Source organism: Chroicocephalus ridibundus, chromosome 7 (assembly GCF_963924245.1).
Source record: "Chroicocephalus ridibundus chromosome 7, bChrRid1.1, whole genome shotgun sequence".
NCBI lineage: Eukaryota > Metazoa > Chordata > Aves > Charadriiformes > Laridae > Chroicocephalus > Chroicocephalus ridibundus.
Genome location: NC_086290.1, coordinates 23,200,849 through 23,219,962, shown reverse-complemented (window position 1 = coordinate 23,219,962; position 19,114 = coordinate 23,200,849). Strand labels below are relative to the sequence as shown.

Here is a 19,114-nt window from a genome sequence, read left to right as displayed (position 1 = left end):
CACCACAGGCCTAAAAACAGATGCCCAGAGGCCTCCGGGGTCTTTAATCAGAGACTCTGGTTTTCCCTGCAAGCTGAGCTGGGCATCCAGACCCGGAGAGCTGCTGAGGACAAAGCAAAAATCACAGACACCGACAACCCAGAGGTTACTTTTATTTCTCCTCCCCTCCTGACATACCTTCTTCGGTCATTTAGCATTGAGCTGAGCTGATACAAGATGATCATTCAATTTTGGTGGCTGAAGTAGAGAAGAAAACAATGCAAATGTGTTTCCAAGGTGACCCAGGCTGAAGCAGTTCATTCCCTTGATTACCCAAGGAGGGAAAAAAAAAAAAAAAAAAGCCAAATCCTTCCCTTGAAGTTGCAACACGGGAGGGAGGGGGTCAGTCGGTGGTGAAGCAGCTGATGGGGAACTGCTCAAATGAAGATGGCTGGTGCCCTTCTTGCCCAGACCATGGAGGAGCAAAGCAGCACACAGCGAGGCATCTATGGAGGAACATCATCTCTTCCCATCCTGGTGGTCATCCACGATGCTGGGGCAGACAGGAAGGGACCGAAAACCCCAGCAGAAAGCAAATAATTCAGGAATAATTCAGAAAACGCCGCAGCAGACCATCACCGGGACATCACCTTAACGTGTGTTCTCTTTTGGCCTTCTCACCAGGAGAACCTGTGCTGGAGGGCGGGTATTCACACCGCGCTGCGTTGTGAAGCTCCTGACATCAACCACGGGTCCAGCCATGGGTTTACTGGCACTTCCCAGTTTCACAGAGGAAAGGAAACAAGTAAGGACGGGCAGCTGAGGTGAGAGACCTTCTTACCAGCAGATACTCGCTAGCAATGGGAAATGAGGAGAAAGAAAGGGAAAGGAATACACGGGTTTCAAGGACGCAAGCCAACGCATCATTATCAGAACAGCAGATCCATATGAGTAATCTAATCCAGGATCATTATTCCCCTGTTTTTATTTTCAGTTTCCGCACATCTCAGAGCACGTGTATCTGTGCAAAGCAAGCAGCGAGCTGCTCTAGGAACGCATCTTTAAGGTCCCCTCCAACCCAAACCATCTGTAGGAAACATCAGAGACAAGGCCCAGATGTGCCTTGCTGTGACGGCCCACAGGATGCGTTTACCAAAGATGAAATCAAACCGTCGTGTCTCTTCTTCACCCTGGGCAACCAGAAGCCCCAGCTCGAGCCACATACCTGAAGAGGTAAGATGAAGGCCAGGCTGGATGAGGCTCTGAGCAATCTGATCTAGTTGAAGATGTCCCTGCTTACTGCAGGGGGGTTGGACTAGATGGCCTTTAAAGGTCCCTTCCAACCCAACATGTTCTATCAATATTTCGCTTTCACGGCCTGAAATCCAAACTCGGTTCACACCAGGAGCACCACAACCACCTTGGCTAAATACAAGGGGTTTTTTTCTCCCTTCAGAAAAGAGCCAGGAAAACATCTTTGCGCCAAAACAAATCCTGCAACCGCATCTTTTCCCGCTTCGCAAAGTTTCTTACCTGGTGCTTGAGCACAAGCGGCACCTTGGGAGGCCAGACTGGTTCCAGCGGCTTTTCCCCAGAGAGGGCAGGATGGAAAAGCACGGGGAAGGAGGACTGGGTTGAGATCAGACCCGGGGGACCACTGGCTCTTGGTGCGGAAATGCACTGGGAGAAACATGCTGGAAAACCCACTAAATTAATCCCCACGTATCCAAGCTGCTTTGAGATGGAAGAGACAACAGCAGATGACGTCTACTCAGAGCACTGGAATAGTAACAAGCTTTAATCGTAATTATTTTTTTTCCAAAAATTTTTTTCTTTAAAAAAAAAAAAAAAAAAAAAAGGAACATTAAATGCTAAGTACAATAACCAGTTACTGCATGAAGGGTGGTAATCCAAAGCCCGGATGGAGCTTTCGGAGAACGGCTTGACATTTAGCGGGCGGAAGGCATCGGAAGGACATACGCCCGGTGCCAGGACGTGAGGAGGGATGAGATTCCAGGAACAGGGATAAATGAACGCGGCGGTTACCCCACGGGCCCCGGAACATGCCGGCCATGCTCCTGCGGGTCTCAGGGAGGGCACAGACCATTGACGGGCTGAGCATGGCATGTGTTAGGCTGAAATGTTAAGTTGGGTAAATGGAGTACCTGAGGTAGTTAGAAAAACTAAGCGGGGGAGGCAGGGGAAAGCTGAAATTATCCAGGGACATCCCTGAAACATTGGAGGCTCAAACTCCTGCCCTCGCCTGTTGCTGACAACCGCTGGGGCCCCCGTTGCAGCCGCTCTGCAGAGCTCCGGCCCCTGCCAGGAAAAGAGAGAAAGCCAAGATTTGGGTAAAAACCCAGGAGAAAGCCATCCCTCTGCCTGCACACGGGGGAGTTATTCCTTGTTGCAGTGGAGATTTATGCCCGAGCGTGGAAAAATGTGCTCTCAGGGGGCCTTAGGAAAAGAGAAAGGGGACACGTGGTGGGCTCAGCTGCTGACGGACCCTCTCTGTGCTACGTGCAGTTGCATAGGAAACTCCTTCAAGCCCCTGAGGAGAAATTAAGGTGCTATTTAACTTCTTGTGGGGTCCGGCAAGAGTGACCATTTCTGGGGACGTGATTTTGGGGAAGAGGGAAGGAGATGGTTCACTCTCAAGGCCACCGTGCCAGCACGACCTACCGGCGGACTTTCCCATTCTTTGTTTTTCTTTTTCTTTGGATTAACCCAAAAGAAAATGGTGCTGTAACAACTAACCTTTCCGTGGTAGCGGCGTTTCACTACAAAGAGACCATGCACTTAAAATAATCTTTCTGTGCAAAAACATCTCCCTCCCATGTAAAATATTTTGGAGGTGGGGAGCAGGAGGAGGAGGGGAGGTCATTCAAAAGACTCAGCTATAAAACAAACAGGGGAAAAATAGGGGCACTTGGCGCTGCAAATATTTAGCTGGATGGTACCAGGTTTATAGGAAAGACTATTTACAAGTTAAACTGGACTTTCCCCTCTGAAATCAATGGCAACGAGTGTCAAGTCGCACAGCACATCCGGAGCATCTCCAGAGAGCTCGGATTTCAAACTAGGAGAAATGTTTTCTCTTTTCCTTCTTTTTGTGTGTAAAGGGATACACGGATGGCAACAATTTTCCCCCGCCTTTTCTGGCATCTTCCCCAGAGCAGGAGCACCTGGAGAGGAGCAGCCCAAGCAGTTTGGTGCCATGGCAGGGTGAGACTCTCACCCTTCTCTTGGTCTGTCTCCCAAGGAGGTCTCCGCCGAACCCCAAACCTCCAGCTTCTTCCAGAGATGTCCCACAGCATCCGGGCAGGGTGATGCCCAAGGGGCAGTGACTGCTTCTCCTGCTTAAAAAACGGGGCCCGTGCGTCTGAACGCAGGCAAAGAGCATCGCCCTGTCCACCAATGAGAAAACGCATGTTTGCCAGAGAACGGGAAAAAACCCAAGAATCAACAAAGAAGAATCAACAAATCACAGGGCCCTGAGAATGAAAAAAAGAAAATGCCCCTTTTTGGTGGAAGATGCTTGTTGGGCTGAGGATATACGGTGCTTTATCATGCCTGGGAGTCTGCCAAAGCCTGACTGTGGCAGTGGGGGGGGAAGGCGTTTATTGTGCTTCCTCTTAAAATATGTATTTACATGACTCACCGTTTGTCTCAAAAATGATAATCTAAAAGCGGTTTCTACAACATAAAAAACAGCCACAGTTCCCCCCCCCACCCCTCAAAGTGGTTACAACCTTTACTGCTCATTACAAAAATTAGACTTTTATTTGTAAATGCCTAAAAAACGTGACCTCTTTTGTGATCCCTCCCCACCCCCTCGCCCCCTTTAAAGTTTTTTTTAATAAGAAATAGTTAATTGATATCAATGCCATACGAAAAGCCACCCCTCTCTGGATGCCTTCCCATCAAGGAGGGATGTCTCCTGCTGATTTCCAGTCCCAGTGGAGAACTTGCAAACTTTGGCCTCTTAAAACCTGGGGAGAGCAACCTCCACTTCTTTTTGAAGTCAACTGCATTAAAAAAAAGAGGGGGGAAAAAAAAGCACAGAAAAAAACCCCAGCAAACGAGATGCGGACAAAAATGCCGCCGCAGGAGCTAGATGGCAAAATCCTCGTGGTCTTGTGGGCTGAAGGCAGCTGCTCGCAGCATGTCCAAGGAGTTGACGAGGATCAGGGTGCCGGTGAGATGCTTCCAACGTTTGGTGATGGGGTTCTTCATCTTGTCCAGCCCGGTGTGCAGCTCCTGGATCACATCGCGGTAGCTGTCACCCATCTGGCTGCTCCAGGTGAGAAGGAAATCGTATGCTGGTTTCCACATGGCCTGCAGTGATGGGGCAGAGCGGAGAGGCGATCAGAGCCGAGCCAGGCTGGATGGCTGACGAGCAAGCGATTGCCCTTCCCAACACACCCCCATCCCAGAACAATCACATTCCTAGGGAAAAACACAGTCAAATCCATTTTATCACCTAAAGGAGCTCCAGAAAAACGTCTTCTGGAGGTACCTGCAAGCCTAGAAGACCCATGGAGACTGAGACCTCTCCACTCTCACCTCACTGTCCACCACCCCTGTCTTGTCCCGGTGCGGGGCCTCGTAAGAATCCATCTGCTGCTTGGAGACCTTGGCGAGCTTCTCGGCAAGCTCCCTCCAGCGCTGGGCCACCTCCACGGCTGTGGTCAGCAGCACGAAGTCCTGGATGAGCCGGACAACCAGCCCTTGGCAGTCCATTTTCAGCAGGGCCTAAAGGAAAACCAAACGAGAGAGTCAAGGCAGGCAGTAGATGGCAGGTGACCCAGGGGACCATGCAAGGAAGTCCCTCAAGAAGCCACCCCAAAAATCCTCACACCCCTTTTCTAGCGACAGCCGGTGAAATTAGGCCACCAGGCTTGAGAGAAGAGTAATCCCATTAATTGAACAAAGCGCCCTACCCCTGCTCAATGAGGCTTGCAGCCTGGGCTGGCCAACACAGCCTTATTTTCCAGGCAACCCCTCAAGATGTTCAGGCGCCACCATAAGCAGTTTAAAGCATCCCAGGGGCTGAGCAGAACAGATGCCTTTAATCAAGGTAACTAATCCGGCATGGTCTGTGCAGCTTGCCTCCCTGAGCCCGGAGAAGCTCCGTCCTTCAGCACGGACGGCTGGGTATGGGCCAGCCAGAACATTTTTGGACAAAACCTGGACATCAGCCTTGGGAGGAGATGGGCTGAGGTGAGATCCAGGCGAGGGGCCAGCTGGCAGCACGACAGGACCATTGCTTGGCTTGGGATCTTCTTGCTCTTCTCATTGCCCCTCCGCCTTCCCATGACAGTTCAGAAACCACCACCTCCCGCATCATTTATTGACCTAAAAGCTGAGATTTTCTGCAAATGGTTTTGAAGAGGAACTGCAGCGGTCACGTTTTTTCAGCTAGCGATAATTTATCCAGGAAAAAAATGTCAGAGCGGTGTTAACTGCTGAAATCTTCAGGTACATTAACATCTGCTCAAAGTGGTGAACAAGTTGCAATAGGGGAAAACCCACAATGCAGACCAGGAAAGGAAGGGTTTAAGTGGCAATTATTAGAGGACAGGATCAGACCCGCAGAATGAACACCCGGAGCACCAGGGCTCCCCATCCTCAGCCAGAGCCCATGGACCGCAACAGCCTTAGCAGCAAACCCGGTCCTTGGGCAAATCCCACTTGGAACCTCAAACGGGTACGGAAAGCTGGTCTATGTTACAAAGTGGGCATCCCCTTTTTAAAACACCTAAACCAAGTGAACAGACCCCAGACCATGCCTTGGGCGACAGCTTGCTGAGTAGCCTCTTCTTTTCCTACGGCCAGATCTGGAGCTGTGGCACCAGCAGACTCAGCATGGTGGCTCCAGGATGGGTGAACACCCAGGACTCAGCGTTTCAACAGGGGGTCCCGTTTCAATAAAGGCAAACTCCAGCTCAGGGATGAAGGGAAGAGACCCCCTGAGGGATGCTGAAGACCAGTGAGCACCCAAGGAACCATGCTGGCACACGTGTCCCCATCCGCAACCTTCAAAACAGCATGGGGCTGGTTGTTACAGAAACCACGGATGTTGCGGTCCACAAGCGGCCAGAATCTGCCTGCTTTCTGCCACCATGGGTCCTGACATCCTCTCCTAGCACAGGGGGTCTGGGCAAACCCCAGCTGGTTTGGTTCTGGAGCAGAAGGGTTAAATCCTCGCAGAGGCGGTTTCACAGGGACAGTTGGGGGAAGTTGGGAACATCTGAAACCACTCCAGCAATTTGCAAAGCAAATGCATGGTGATTTTTCCCTTATCTGTCTCCAGCTTAAAGCCGGGCTCCAGCTTGAATCTAATTACAGCTGCAGACCAGCGTTTGTTTGCTCCTCAAGTGCTTACATCGGTTTCCTGTATTAGGAGAGAAGTAATAAACCCTCTTGTTAAGCAAGCAAGGAAAATACATTTAAAAGAGCTTTTTTTTTTTTTAGAGGGCATTAAGAAGCATTTAGATCTCACACCTGCGTCTCCTCCAGCGACGCTACCTTACCACCCGGCCCACAGATCCACCACCCTCTCCTCTGCAGGCGGAGGATTCAGATGGTCGTAAGGAAGGGCAGATTTAGCATCCTCAAACCTGCTTCCAGGCAGCTCAGTTGCCTGCCTCCAAACCCCAAAACAACCTGGTATTTAGCAAAGTAGACTAAATGAGCCACTCATCTCTCTTGCCCGAGGCCGAGAATGTCCAAAGCAGCCAAGGAGGCCACCAGGAGCACACTTCACCAGGAGTTAAGAAGAATAGAGCTGCAGGAGACGGATTCTCCTGTTCCTTCTGCTGCTCGATGTAAACAGGAAAACGGCATAAAATATAGCAGCTTGGAGGCCACCTAACCAGGAACCATACAATCACTTGAAGCAACAGCTTTAGACGAGACCAACTGCCCCACGTAGCACCGCACGTTAACTCTGAAACCTACTGACAGCCATCAAAACATCTCCTTCCTGTGCTTTGCCCCTGTGATTTCAGCTGGGGAGGCTCAACGTGCAAATCACAGTCCGGGGAAATCCCGGGTGAGCGGGCAGAGGTGACAGGAGATGGGGACAGCATGAAAGGTGCGGCCAGGCTGCAGGAAGGACACGCAGCTGCTGAGGTCGGAAGGAATATATTAGCGGTAATAGCAAGACGCTTTTTTTTGGCCTGGGCACAACTCACTCCCACCACCACAGAAATACATGGAAAACATGTGGGCATGGGGCTCTCCTGGAAGTCCTGACTGCCCAGCTGGGATTAGCAGGGCTCACAATGGACTTAATCCTCCAGCAGGTGCTTTTGGGATTACGCTACAATTTCTTTCCCTCCTCCTCCCTCGCCCTGGACAAACCTCCCCAGATAGCAGGGTACATGCACTGCGTCTCCATCCCTCAGTACACAGCCGCGCTCCCTTCGTGACCTGGGCTGTGCCTTGCCAGCACCCTCCAAAGCCTTTACTACCCTGGTAGCGGCTCTGAGCGTCTCCGCCAGACAAGCACCCAGCAAAGGAGATGGTTTGATATTCAAATCCCCGGTTCAAAGCAGTAGCAGAAGCGCCTCTACTTAAAAGGCATCCAGGGGAGGCTGAATTTGCATCCCAGCTCTGAAGTGCAGAATCTCATTTCCTATCCTCTAAAGATGGAAATCAGCGCCTGGAAGAAAGCAAGCAAGCCAAGCGAGAAGGAAGAGGCCACTGGGAAGGTCACCTGCAGATGTGTGGCCACGCCTTCCCATGCCCATCAACACAACCTTCATGGTCCACTCCTGACTACACGACCCCCCACCCCTGCTCACTCTTTCACACACAGCCCCCACGGTCCAGCCCTGACCCTCACGTTCTCGGGAGGAGCCATCTGAGCTGGAGGAGGGGTCTTCTTTCTTCCCCACCTTTGGCCAAACTAAAGGAGGAAAAAAATCTTCCTCCTTTGCCCCAGGAGCACTGCACCCACATCAAGCACAGGGCAAGACCCACTCTTTAAATTAATGATTTTTTTTTTAAAAAATAGCATTTAAATTGGAAAACACACCGGGGGGTCCAAAACCAAACATCTGTAGGGTGTTTGGCGGGGGAAGCGGAGACACCGTTCCTGTAAGCAGCAATACTTAGTGTCCCGTCGACTGCCGCAGGGATGTGTGCCAGGGCAGGGGTGCGACCCCAGCACAGTGGGCAATGTGCCCACCGTGGCACCGTACCACAGCTCCCACCAGGGACCTCCACAAACACAGAGAGAAAGACCCTGTGTCCCCAAGGGGCCAGCGAGACTGGCGGGGTGAGAGGATGCTCATGCACAGGCTGACGTCTCCATTGTCCTCTCTGGGATGCAGGTCAGGTTTTTGGTCTGAATGAGTTGTCTCTGTACGAGCATTCCCCCAGATAACACTTGCTTTAGGGATTAAACATCTCTCTTGCTTGCTTCTTTTGGCTGTCAGCACCCCCAAAATCACCAGTCAACACACACTCAAAATACTGCGCTACACGCTCATGATCTTAAATATTAATTTATTTATTTTTTTACCTAACAGTCAGGCACAGGCTCTGCGAGGCAATTTCCCTGGGTCTTGGGGTACTTAAGGCATCACTTCTGACATGATACCAAGTGCCATCAGCCACACTCCCAGGTGGGCAGGGAGAAGGCACTATCTATGCAACCACAAGCAGCTTGCTTAAAATTTTTTTGCAAGAGCAAAATTGCATGGAAGCAAGAACGAAAGGTCCGCAACTGCCGCACCGGGGATGGGAAGGCAGCAAAGATTTCCTGCCAGTCCCAGAAAATAAAAATTGGTTGTCTTATACTGCCTGTGAAATGACGAGCCTGCTGAAAGGCACCCGGTGGCTTTTCTGCAGCTTTCTACTAGTGGATAGGGATGCAGAGCAAGACTTACAAGTGTTGTGCATGAGGAGACCTCCTTGGAAGCTTGCAAGCAACTTGGCTATGCAAGGATAAGCCCTGTCCGACAGAAAACATCCCCACCAACTTCAGCATAGCACACTGCAGTTCCTCCAAAGAGCAATGTCCAGCATCTCTACATGGGAATAAATCCCCACCACATGAAGACAAATGCAGGGCAGGAGTCGGGCTTCTCCTCAGACCCAAATTCAGCACAGGGAATACCATTAGCCAACAGATTGCTTTGCGATGGAGGAGCAAGAGGAGCCCACCATGAGCAACCTTGTGGTGGCATGCTCTGGGCGGGCCAGCACAAGGTCCAAGCAATGGACGCCCTGCTCTGCAGGACATTAAGGACTGCTTGAGCCCACCAGCAGCCCTCTGGCCTCTGCACACACCAGTGACAAGCAGTATCTTTTGGGAGAAGAAAGGCAGCACGCAGATACTTGCAGCCAGAACAAATGATAGAAAACAACAGGGGGAAAAAACCCCACAAACAACATCATCTTCTGCATGATGTTTAGAAGTGGCCTGCAGAAGAAAAAGCTGAGTTTCCACAGCTCTCTGCTGACATGCCCGGTGGCATTCCCAGAAGACCCATGTTTTTCCCAACAGCAGCATCTGTTGGAAAGGATGATAAACACGAGGCTCTACAAAAACACCATATTGAAAATCCAGAGAGAGAAAGGCTGTGTCTCATCCCAGGTCTAACCCCAGCTCCCAAAGACGAGGCAGTGCAGTCCCTGCATTGCCCGGTACTGGTGGCCCAGCTGCAACAAGGTCTTCTTGCATCTGTGCCCAGGCTTTTTTAGCAAGAGCACCTGCGCATTGCCTCCTCTTGATGGGCAGAGTGGGGGCTGGGAAGAGGTAGGTTTCTCTTTCTGAAGTGATGACTAGTTTCTGACCAACATTCCCCGACTTACCTCCACACACCGCTGCTAGGGCTAGATTAGGAAAATAATAATTAAATGCAGATTACTTATTAACCAGTCATCATGAGCGGGCTTTTCCACGCTTGGCTGCTGGTGCACGGCTCTGCCACTGCGACTTTGTGTACTCAACACTGAAGTCAGATAAGCCTGCCTACGACTTCTCCCTTCACAGTCCCTTTGAGACGAGACAACCAACTTTCAAGATGAAATGGCCAGATCAGAGCTTAATCCAACCATTTTTTCTTGCCAGTGGACACCAGAAAGCTGGTTTGTTACAAACCACCATTTGTTACAAATAAAATCAGATTTAAACACAATAAAATACACGACTGCTCCATTGTCATCCCCCGAAACATCTATTTTTTGTTTACTTATTTTTAAACCCGGCTCAGTCTAATTTCTCTGTAAACTGAGGAGGATTTGACAGCAGTGAGGGGTTTAGAAGGAGCATCGTCTTCCACTAGGAAGGGAGCTCATCCTTTATCGACAGGCTCAGGCTCATAAAGAATAGGAAACAGAGCCAAGGCTGAGGATTAGCTTCCATTCAAACAAGAAAAATAAAGCCTGCTCTGGGACCCTACACTTCAGGCAACCCTTGGGGAGTGGGAAGTTTTCCTGCAGTTTACAGCCCTCCCTTGAATTATCTGCTCCCTGAGTATCCAAGAGACCCTTATCATTCCTTCTGTCTCCCCGCTGAGGTCTGGCATGGATTTTTCCACAACCTACAGACTGTCTGGGACCCCTGGAGACAAAGGGAATAGATAAAAGAAGCGCTTAGAGGTTTGCAAAGCGGTAAGACACATGGCATGAAGCCCTTGGAAGCATCCACCGAGAGGAGCACAGATTTCATCCCATCGCTCACTGAGGGTAATGATTAAAGGAGCAAACCCTCCTTTGGGAGAAACACAGGGCCACTAGATGCCGACCTTGGCTACCACGGTGGGTAATTTCCCTTCCTGGATGGCCCCAGAAAGAAGAGAGACAACTGCGTACGATGGGTAGAAGAACCCCTCAACAGAAGCAGCATCAGTGGCACAACCTGGTGCCTGCATTTTACTGAAAGCCAAAGCTAAAACATTGCCCCACGGGCCACAAAGTTGTACCCAGGCCTTGGACACTCACTGGAAAATATTTCCATGAGTAATGAAGGGTTCTGTACTCTTCATAACCCTTTACACCTTATACTCAACCCTCAGATTTCCCCCTTTCTTATTAAAGGGAGTTTGGAAAACGAAATACTTCATTTGGCTCCAGCCTGCTTTACCCAGTCTGTCTACTGGTAATTTCATTTTGCACGCTCCTGTCTGCGCCCAGTGAAGCTCTCGCTATTCCTTAATTCAATTGGCATTTTAAACCCCCACGATTGGCTGTAACTCGGTTATCCTGCTTCTGCGGGAGAGACTGTTCAGAGGCAAGAGCTCCAGATCTCTTTCCAGACATTTTGTCCTGTACTTTTTTTTTTTTGGCTCACTTCCAACGAAATGCTTGAAGTTATCATGATTCCTCCTAAGAGACTTCCCTAACAGCATCCTAGAAGTACTTGAAGGCTGCACTCCCCCAAATGCCTTTTAGGACAGAAGCAAGCCATGTGTTTCAATTTGCAGACGCGATCCACAGTTGGACATAAAGCATCCCAGCTCGGAGGTGGCCTTGGTTTAGCTGCCACTCAAAGAGAGACGGAGCAGATAACCTGATATAGAGAAATATGAGGTTGTTTCATGAAGACAAAGGTGTGGCATCACTCTCCACAGCAGCCGTAACCCCTGCCTGCAGCATGCTTTGACACATCTAGTGACGCAAAAATACGTGACCTGAGAGGTGGCTTGCCTACCCCACTCTGAATAGAAAAAGCTTTTGTGTTTATTGCCCTTTTTCCAGTTTTCCATTAGTATTGATCTCAATTATGCAAGTTTTGACACTGGGGTTGAGGAGACCAGCAGCTCTCGGGTAACTCCTCGAAGTGTGCATCACCGAAGGCTGAAACGTGAATACCCAGCAGCAGGGACCAGTCGAGTGCTATGAAAACACGGGACCAAAACCACCTTGACCTTGAGGGCCTTCAGGTTATATACCTTCCAAAGCAAGCCTGGTGGCTGCCCTCACACAACATGTACCTATGGATTACACCCAGCGTGTCCCTCCTTTATGGCCATGATCCCATTAAACCAGGAGCCCACCAACGTGTACAACTGTAGGGCTGAACTTCCACCTGGCTGTGCCGAGCAGCCTGCAGAAGACCTTAAAGATGGATTTCGTTTTCTAGACCGAATTAGGAAACTTCCACCTCCCATTCACTCTAGTCACTCTGCATGGCAAGGAATTAAGACCTCCTTGTCAGACCTCAGACTCACCGTCATCAACTCCTTCTGGAAAGATTTCCTCTCCTTGTTCTCGGTGTTGTTGCAGTCTTCCTTCAGCTTCTCCAAGACGGAAGCCACTCGTTCCGGCTCACTGTCCAACTCCGCTCGGCAGAAAAACGTGAGTGGCAAGTTCAAGTACCCCAGCGCATCAGCGAAGGACCGCCAGCTGCTGAGGTTCTCCATGAGCAGAGTCCTCACAGAGGCATAGATGTAGGTTAGGAACTTGCAGGGCCTCAGGATCTGCTCGAGCAACAGGCTGGTGGTGAGATCTGGCCCAGAGAAATAGCTGGGCTTGACCTTCCCAACCACCAGCACATTTTTGGTGTGCACAAGGCCTATTTTTCCCTGGTAGTAGCCAATATACCACTCCTTGGTCCACAGCTGCCCTTTCAACCTGATCTTCTCCTCACTGAGGAGGGCTATGACATCCCCTTTCTTGTACTCCAGCAAATAGTGGTTCTTGCTTTGCCGCACCACTGTCTTCAGCAGCTTGCCGTACTTCAAACTCAACACTGGCCGGTCCTGAAAAACTGGATACTTGGCGGTGGCAGCCAGAGGTGAAAGGATGATCTTTCCGACCTCGTTCTTCTTGAGGAACCGCCTCTGCCCTGTCGGTTTGATGGCACTTTTTGGAGGCGGCTGCGGTGTCTGGACGCAGAATTGGGTCAAAATGGCATCCTTATCATCCTTGACCTGTATCCTTAGTGTGAAGTCTGAGAGCTCATTGGGATCATGGGACGCAATGGGGAAGATAAGGCGACTGACCTTGCCCAACTTCATCTGGAAGCCCCGCACAATTTTGGCTTGCTCACTAGCTTTCACCTCGTAATTGGTCATGTTGGAGAACATGCAGAGTTTGAGGTCCTGAGGCCGGGACAGAGCAAACTGATGCTTACCCCAGAGCTGGAGGGCAACAGGAGCTGGGCTGTGGGACTGTCTTGTGACCTCGTTCACCAGGAGAGTCTTGGGTGCGCATTCATGCCCAAACATGGCCACAACAGTTTTAAAGGAAGGGTGAATGTGTTTTGGGCCGTAGACGCCAACCGTGATCTTCTTGCTGATGTAATCCCAAACGGTGTAAGGGTAGAGGATGTTCTGCCCCTGGGCTACAGCCGCGATGTACATGCAAGGCTCCAGGTTCTCCAGCTGCACCTGGATTGTGTCCCCATACGAATAGTTCAGCTGCATCGGTGTGTACGGCCCCTCTTTCATGTCACTCCGCAGGCATTGCAGTCCTACCAAACTCTTGCTCATAATATCATTCTTGACCTCTGCTGACACCTTCATCTCCAGAATGATGAAGGTTTTCACCTCCATATTGCTGAGTTTGATCTGCAGGACTGGGCTGATGGTGCTACACTTGTCACTGTTCAGTTCCAGCGGTGGATCCAGCATCGCTTTCATGGAGATCTGCTGCGTTTCCCCAGGGGACACATGGCCCTCTGGCACATGGATACTGATGTTGGTGTCTGGAAGCTGAACGGCTCCACCAGAGCTATCCAGCTTGCAGACGATGTTGGTCTCCACTGGTTGCGTCTGACCCCAGCCAGGATTTTGACCAAGCAAATCCAAATCATGGCAAGACCGAGCCAGCTTCCTGTGGTTCAGCCATGCCGTCCTAAAATCTTCGCGGCTCTGGAACTGCTCGGGGGTGGGAGATTTCAAACCGCTGAAGAAACCCGAGGATGCTGGAGCGTCAGACTTGGCTTGAAGAACGGACAATTCAGACAAACTGTAGGAGCGTTTACTTCTGAAGAAGGGATTGTCCCTTTTCACAGGCTGTTCCAGATCCAGCCTGTTTGTGGATGGAAACTCATCAAAAATGTTACCCAGGCTGCTATTAGTGGCCGAACTGGAAACCACTGAAGTAGGAGCCCCCGTGTCAAAGAGCAGCAAGTCAACAGCAACACTAGAGTTGGACTCCTTGTCCAAGCTGGGCACTGTTTGCAAATTCCCATTCAGAAATGGGTTCGTCTGGACTCCGTTCAAGAATGGGTTGTTATTGTAGGTTTTCATAGAGTTTCTTTTCACATCAGTCCATTCCCCAAGCAGGTCTAACTCCTTGACCCCCTCGTCGGGGCTCTCAAGTAGATTGTCTATCATCCCACTGTCCGTTAAGGAAGAGTTACGGTAATTTACAGGCTGGACGTAGGAGGAAGGGATGTAACCCATTTCTGTGGTGTTGTGAGCGTACCACCACTCGCCTCCTGACGTGTCTAAGACATAAAGGTGGTCCCCCTTGGAGAACTTCAAAGTGGTGAAATTAGTTGGACAGTAGTCTTTGATTGCTATTACTTCCTTCGCATTTCCAAAGGACGTGGGATTGTCAACCAGCAAGGCACTAGGAGAAGGCACTGCAAAGCCAAGAAAAAAACAGCACTGTAAGCAACCCACAAGAGAGTCACAACTCACTTCAGGTGAGCAATCCGTGCTACTTTAAGTGGTGAAGTAAAGCAGTTTTACAACCTCTGAAACCCATAGGTATTTTTTTCCCCCTACATTTTTAAACAAAACTTCTCCCTCCGATACTTCTGAGACATTCACGCTCCTCTTCCCCAAAGGGTTAATGATCTAAAGGGATGGGCATCAACACAGCTGGGAAGAGCAGCGGGAACTGAGAGAGAAGAAGCAGCAACTTGTTGTCCTCCCAATGAAGTCAAGTTCCTTAGCAACAAGGCCTCCCCCTCCACACAGGGCCCCATGCAGCTGCTCCTGTAGGAGACACCAGCATCCCACAGCCTCGCTGAACTCCCTGATGAACGATGCACCAGAAGATGCAGTGGAGAGAAGTTTTGAGGGAGTGGGAGTCACTGCTTATCAGCTCTTCTTTTCACCTGGCAGGTCAGGATCTAAGCTCCTACAGGCACACACTAGAATCACAGGCACCCCCTTAAATGTTCGCATTTAAAATATCAAAGTTAATTAGGGAGGGTTCTCAATGACTGCTATATGGGAAGAGGTTACACAGCCATTATCCTACCAATTTGGTCAGCAGTATCTCAAGGTCTTTGGCCACCAGCTCTTTAGCTCTCAAACAAATAGTTATCTGTGCTGCTGCTGGTGAATGCCTCTTCTGCAAAGAGATTACGTGATAACCCAGTAATGTTCACAGGTTAAAGGTGCTCTTGCTCTGCCATAAACCCTCTCCTGCACACACGAAACATCTTACGCTTCAGTGCGAGAAACAACCAAGGGTACATCATACTCCTATTTTTTCATGTCACATCAGCAGCTCACCTCTCTTACACAGCACCCGTATTTCAAAGGTCCTCAACAAAAATTAACACAATTTCTAAAGAAGGCTGTGTAGTTTGGACCCCTAGAAAGAAGCCCAGAAGCCAGCCCTGCAGTGCTGTCCTGGTCCTAGCAGCAGCTCCCGTCTCCCTTTCAGCAGCGCCAGCTGAAAGCCATTTTGCCAGGGGATCCCAATGACAAGCAAAACAGCTGGGTCAAGCCTACAGATGCTCATGCTGTCACCATATTTATAACTTTTGTTCTCACTTTTAGGACCTATTTCTGTAAAAAGCAGTAGCAACATGCTGCAGATGATGTCACATCAACGTTCAAATGTGTGTTATCTTGCTAGACAGACCTATGAAAACGAGGAGAGATGGATTTTCACCCATACGGAGCTGCAAGAGAACTGGGACAGCACCTGCTTCAATAGGTTTGAGAGATCCCTGGAGGGAAAAGGAGGATTTAAGAAACACAGGAAGCCCGTAAAATTCTGGAGATGAAGGGACAAGCAGATCAGACCGCACATCCCTGCGGTCACTAGCTGCAGGCTGGCAGCGCTTCTCGGACACGTGAAGTATGAGGCAAGGGAAGACAAGTCTTTAAATATATGCTAGGGATCAAACATTAAGTAGAGAATTGTTTGCACACATCCTTAACAACTCATCGTTAATCCACTTCCTCTGCCAGCATGTAGGGAAAGTCATGAGGACATTTATTCAGTGGAAAACTATATATATATATATGTGTGTATATATATATATATATAAAAATAAATACTCTGCATTGAACAACTATTTTGCCACCCTGGTAGGAAGGCACCGTTAACCCAGGAGCTGTATGTGGGACATGGCATTTTCAGTCTCCCCGTCCCCGCAGATCAGCTGGGCGAGTGGCTGTGCCCGTGTCCCCCCCACAGCCGCGCATGCAGCCAGCACAGCAGCAGGTTAACAGCGATGTGCCAAAACCAGCAAACCGCTTGGAGAATATGAGTAATTCCTATTTTCACATTAAAAAACAATCTAATTTGCAGCAAGAGTGTTTGATATTTGGGTCACTTCTTGCTACACCTACAAAAGCAATTGCTTTTATGCGTGTTTATTTTTAACAGCCCTTGGCACATGCTAACTTCCACCTGGAGTTATTCCTTGGGAACCATTTCTACTGCGGGAACGGTAATTTCCCTCTCACCTGAATGCAGGTTTTCTGCCAGGTAAGGTAAATAAAGCTGAAAAAAACAACGATAAAAAGAAGAAACAGGATTATTCGAGCAACCTGCAAGCTCCCAGCTCTGGGGAAGGGAAAAACAAACTCTTGCAACCACCTTGTTGCTGTCACCTCTCTTGGTGTCAGGTCCATGCACCTGTGGACATGCTCACCAGTGCTTGCTGCTCTTCCCCATCAGCTGCTGTCTGCTAATTAGTAACCAACCCCCGCCCCGGACCTCAGGGGCAAGAGAATGCACCTCAGTTGAGGAGGGGCATGGCCCCCACCCGTCCCACCGCACCTTTGACATCGCAGAGGCTGGTCTCAGTGAAGCCCTCGCCGAGGTCGATGAGCGTCCCCTCTGACTTGCAGCGTGGCAGGCCGCCTGAGTTGGCTGCCCGAATCCTCTGCGCCGCCATCTCTGGCCTGCCGACCCCTCCGGTCCCTGGGGGCACTAGGTGGCCATGGTCTCTCTGTGAACAAAGAGGCTACAGGGACTCCGGTGTCACCTTAGGGAACCAGCCTGGGGGAGAGAAAGGAACCCAAGCACGTTAGCAAAGGCTCTAGGTCCCACCACGCCACCCACACGCTGACAACACTCTCCCCAGGTGCATGCCGACCTTGCAGTGCTGATATGGGAGACCATCCTCATGTTCTCCTTAGAGCATCAGCAAAGATAACCTGGGTGCTCCTAAAAAGCACAGCACTGCCTACAAATCGCCAAGGGCTTCAGGCAGCAAGGACAGCCTCATCTTGCACAGTGCTACTTGCTGGCCACCAACCTGTACAAAGCATCCCTCTTGCCTTTAAGAGTTATTTGGGGACACATGGCTCCCAGGCTCATAAATTTGCCCTTCTCCCCACTTCATAAGGGCTTTCAGGGCATTTGCGCGTTGCCGTAATACATATTAGTAAAACCAGCAAGCACTCGGATCCTGTGGGAGCACAGGGTGGTGGCTAGTGAGCGCGGAAGGCCCACGGGACCAGGCTTTTTGCATGTTCAACTGAGTCATCCCTGTCCTCCACCGCAGCACCAGCATCTCCCAGGATGGGGATGGGTTTTCCCACTTGCTCTCAGCATCCCTCCCCTCGCCTGGCAGGGACTGGGCAGAGAAAAGTCTCCTTTTGGAACAAATGGTGCGGCTTCACTCAAGCTGCTGCATGGTGTCAGTACAGGGATGATGACGGGGGGGAAGACAGGTTTTCAAAAGCAAAAATAAAAATAAAGGGGGTTTTCCTCCTTTTTTTTCCAGAAACACTGGCAAAAACACTTCCAGAAACCCTGTGGAAGAGCAGCTGCATCAGCATGCCAGAGCCAGAAGAAAATTAACCCATTTCCCATTGCCCACGGAACACGCTGGCACTTCGACCACCAGTGCAGTGGCTGATGCAAGTGCTGGCCAGACCTCCTGTGGTGTCACCCGTGTCCCCTGGAGCTTGGAGGGTGGGCAGAAAGGCCAGGAGCATGTGGATGACGAAGCAAGCCTGGCATCTCTGCAAGCTGCAGGCAAGGCAGAACCTGAGCCACACTTTGCTCCTCATGGTTTGCTCTAGGAACAGGTAAGCGGCCTGATCTACCCGGCATCATCCCAGTAAATCCCGCCATCCAGCATCCCTACAGACATCCCTACATTCTGCTCCTCTAAACCTGCCACAAAAAGACTCCAGCCTGGCTGCAAATAAAAAATACAGCTCTGTGCAATTAAAAGTTATATCCAAATCCCCTGCTTAAGTTCAGCAGCGCAAAGGGCTTTTTATTCACACCTACCACTGTTTTTCCCTTCTCCTCTTTTTTCCATTCTCCCCCTCCCGTGCAATATTTTTTTTTTCCCTCTGCTTGAAAATCAGATCAAGCAGAAAATAACCCCGAACCCAAATTCCTTAGGTGGGAATATGGAACTGATGGAAACATGAAAACAAGCACCGCTTGCTTTGGCTGCAGCTGGCTGTTATTAAACCCGCGTGTCTCTCTGCCGGCAAGGAGGAGCAGAAAGCCCTGAAGGATTCAGTGCCCTTTTCTGGAATGCAGTAAGAGGAAATTTGCAGGGGAGAGCCTGAGCAGGAGATATTCCAGCCTGCTTGAAATGCTTCCCAAGCCATCCCCTGGGCCGGTATGCCAGGAATGCAGTTAGCTGGAAGGGATGCACCAGGCTCCAGCCAGAAAATGGAAGGGAGAACTTGCGTGCAAACACTTTTCCCTTGGAGAAAAGTGTTGTTTCAGAGTTCCTGCTGGGAGCACTCCGGGGGGAAAAGGGCTCGGCAGGCATTAATACAGAGAAACCAGGCTTCAAGTCAAGACTGCCCTTATCAGGACCCAGCCAGGTGAGACAGGGGACTTGGAGCTGCCATCAGCATCAAGAAAAAGCAATAAGTAGTCAGTGGGAAGAGAGGAAAGACACTCTTGTTAGCTAGCATGGTTCACCATCTATCCAGATCACCCCTTTGCAAAGCACCACCACAGCCGGCAAGATGTTGTTTATCATTAATGCAAGGCACCG

At 50.2% G+C, this 19,114-nt stretch overlaps 1 protein-coding gene across 4 annotated transcripts in view; it reads right to left on the bottom strand.

Annotated features, from left to right (window-relative positions):
• Window positions 1-1,759: 1,759 nt before the first annotated feature.
• Window positions 1,760-19,114, bottom strand: part of SH3BP4 (SH3 domain binding protein 4) — a 42,342-nt gene continuing 24,987 nt past the window's right edge. For all 4 annotated transcript variants that reach the window (XM_063341465.1, XM_063341464.1, XM_063341468.1 and 1 more), the window contains exons 2-5: window positions 16,918-17,139; window positions 12,168-14,530; window positions 4,546-4,734; window positions 1,760-4,317 (exon numbers count right to left, since the gene is read on the bottom strand). In XM_063341465.1, coding sequence (XP_063197535.1) covers window positions 4,093-4,317; window positions 4,546-4,734; window positions 12,168-14,530; window positions 16,918-17,035 — 2,895 coding nt within the window. In that variant the 5' untranslated portion in view covers window positions 17,036-17,139 and the 3' untranslated portion in view covers window positions 1,760-4,092. The remainder of the gene's footprint in view (window positions 4,318-4,545; window positions 4,735-12,167; window positions 14,531-16,917; window positions 17,140-19,114) is intronic.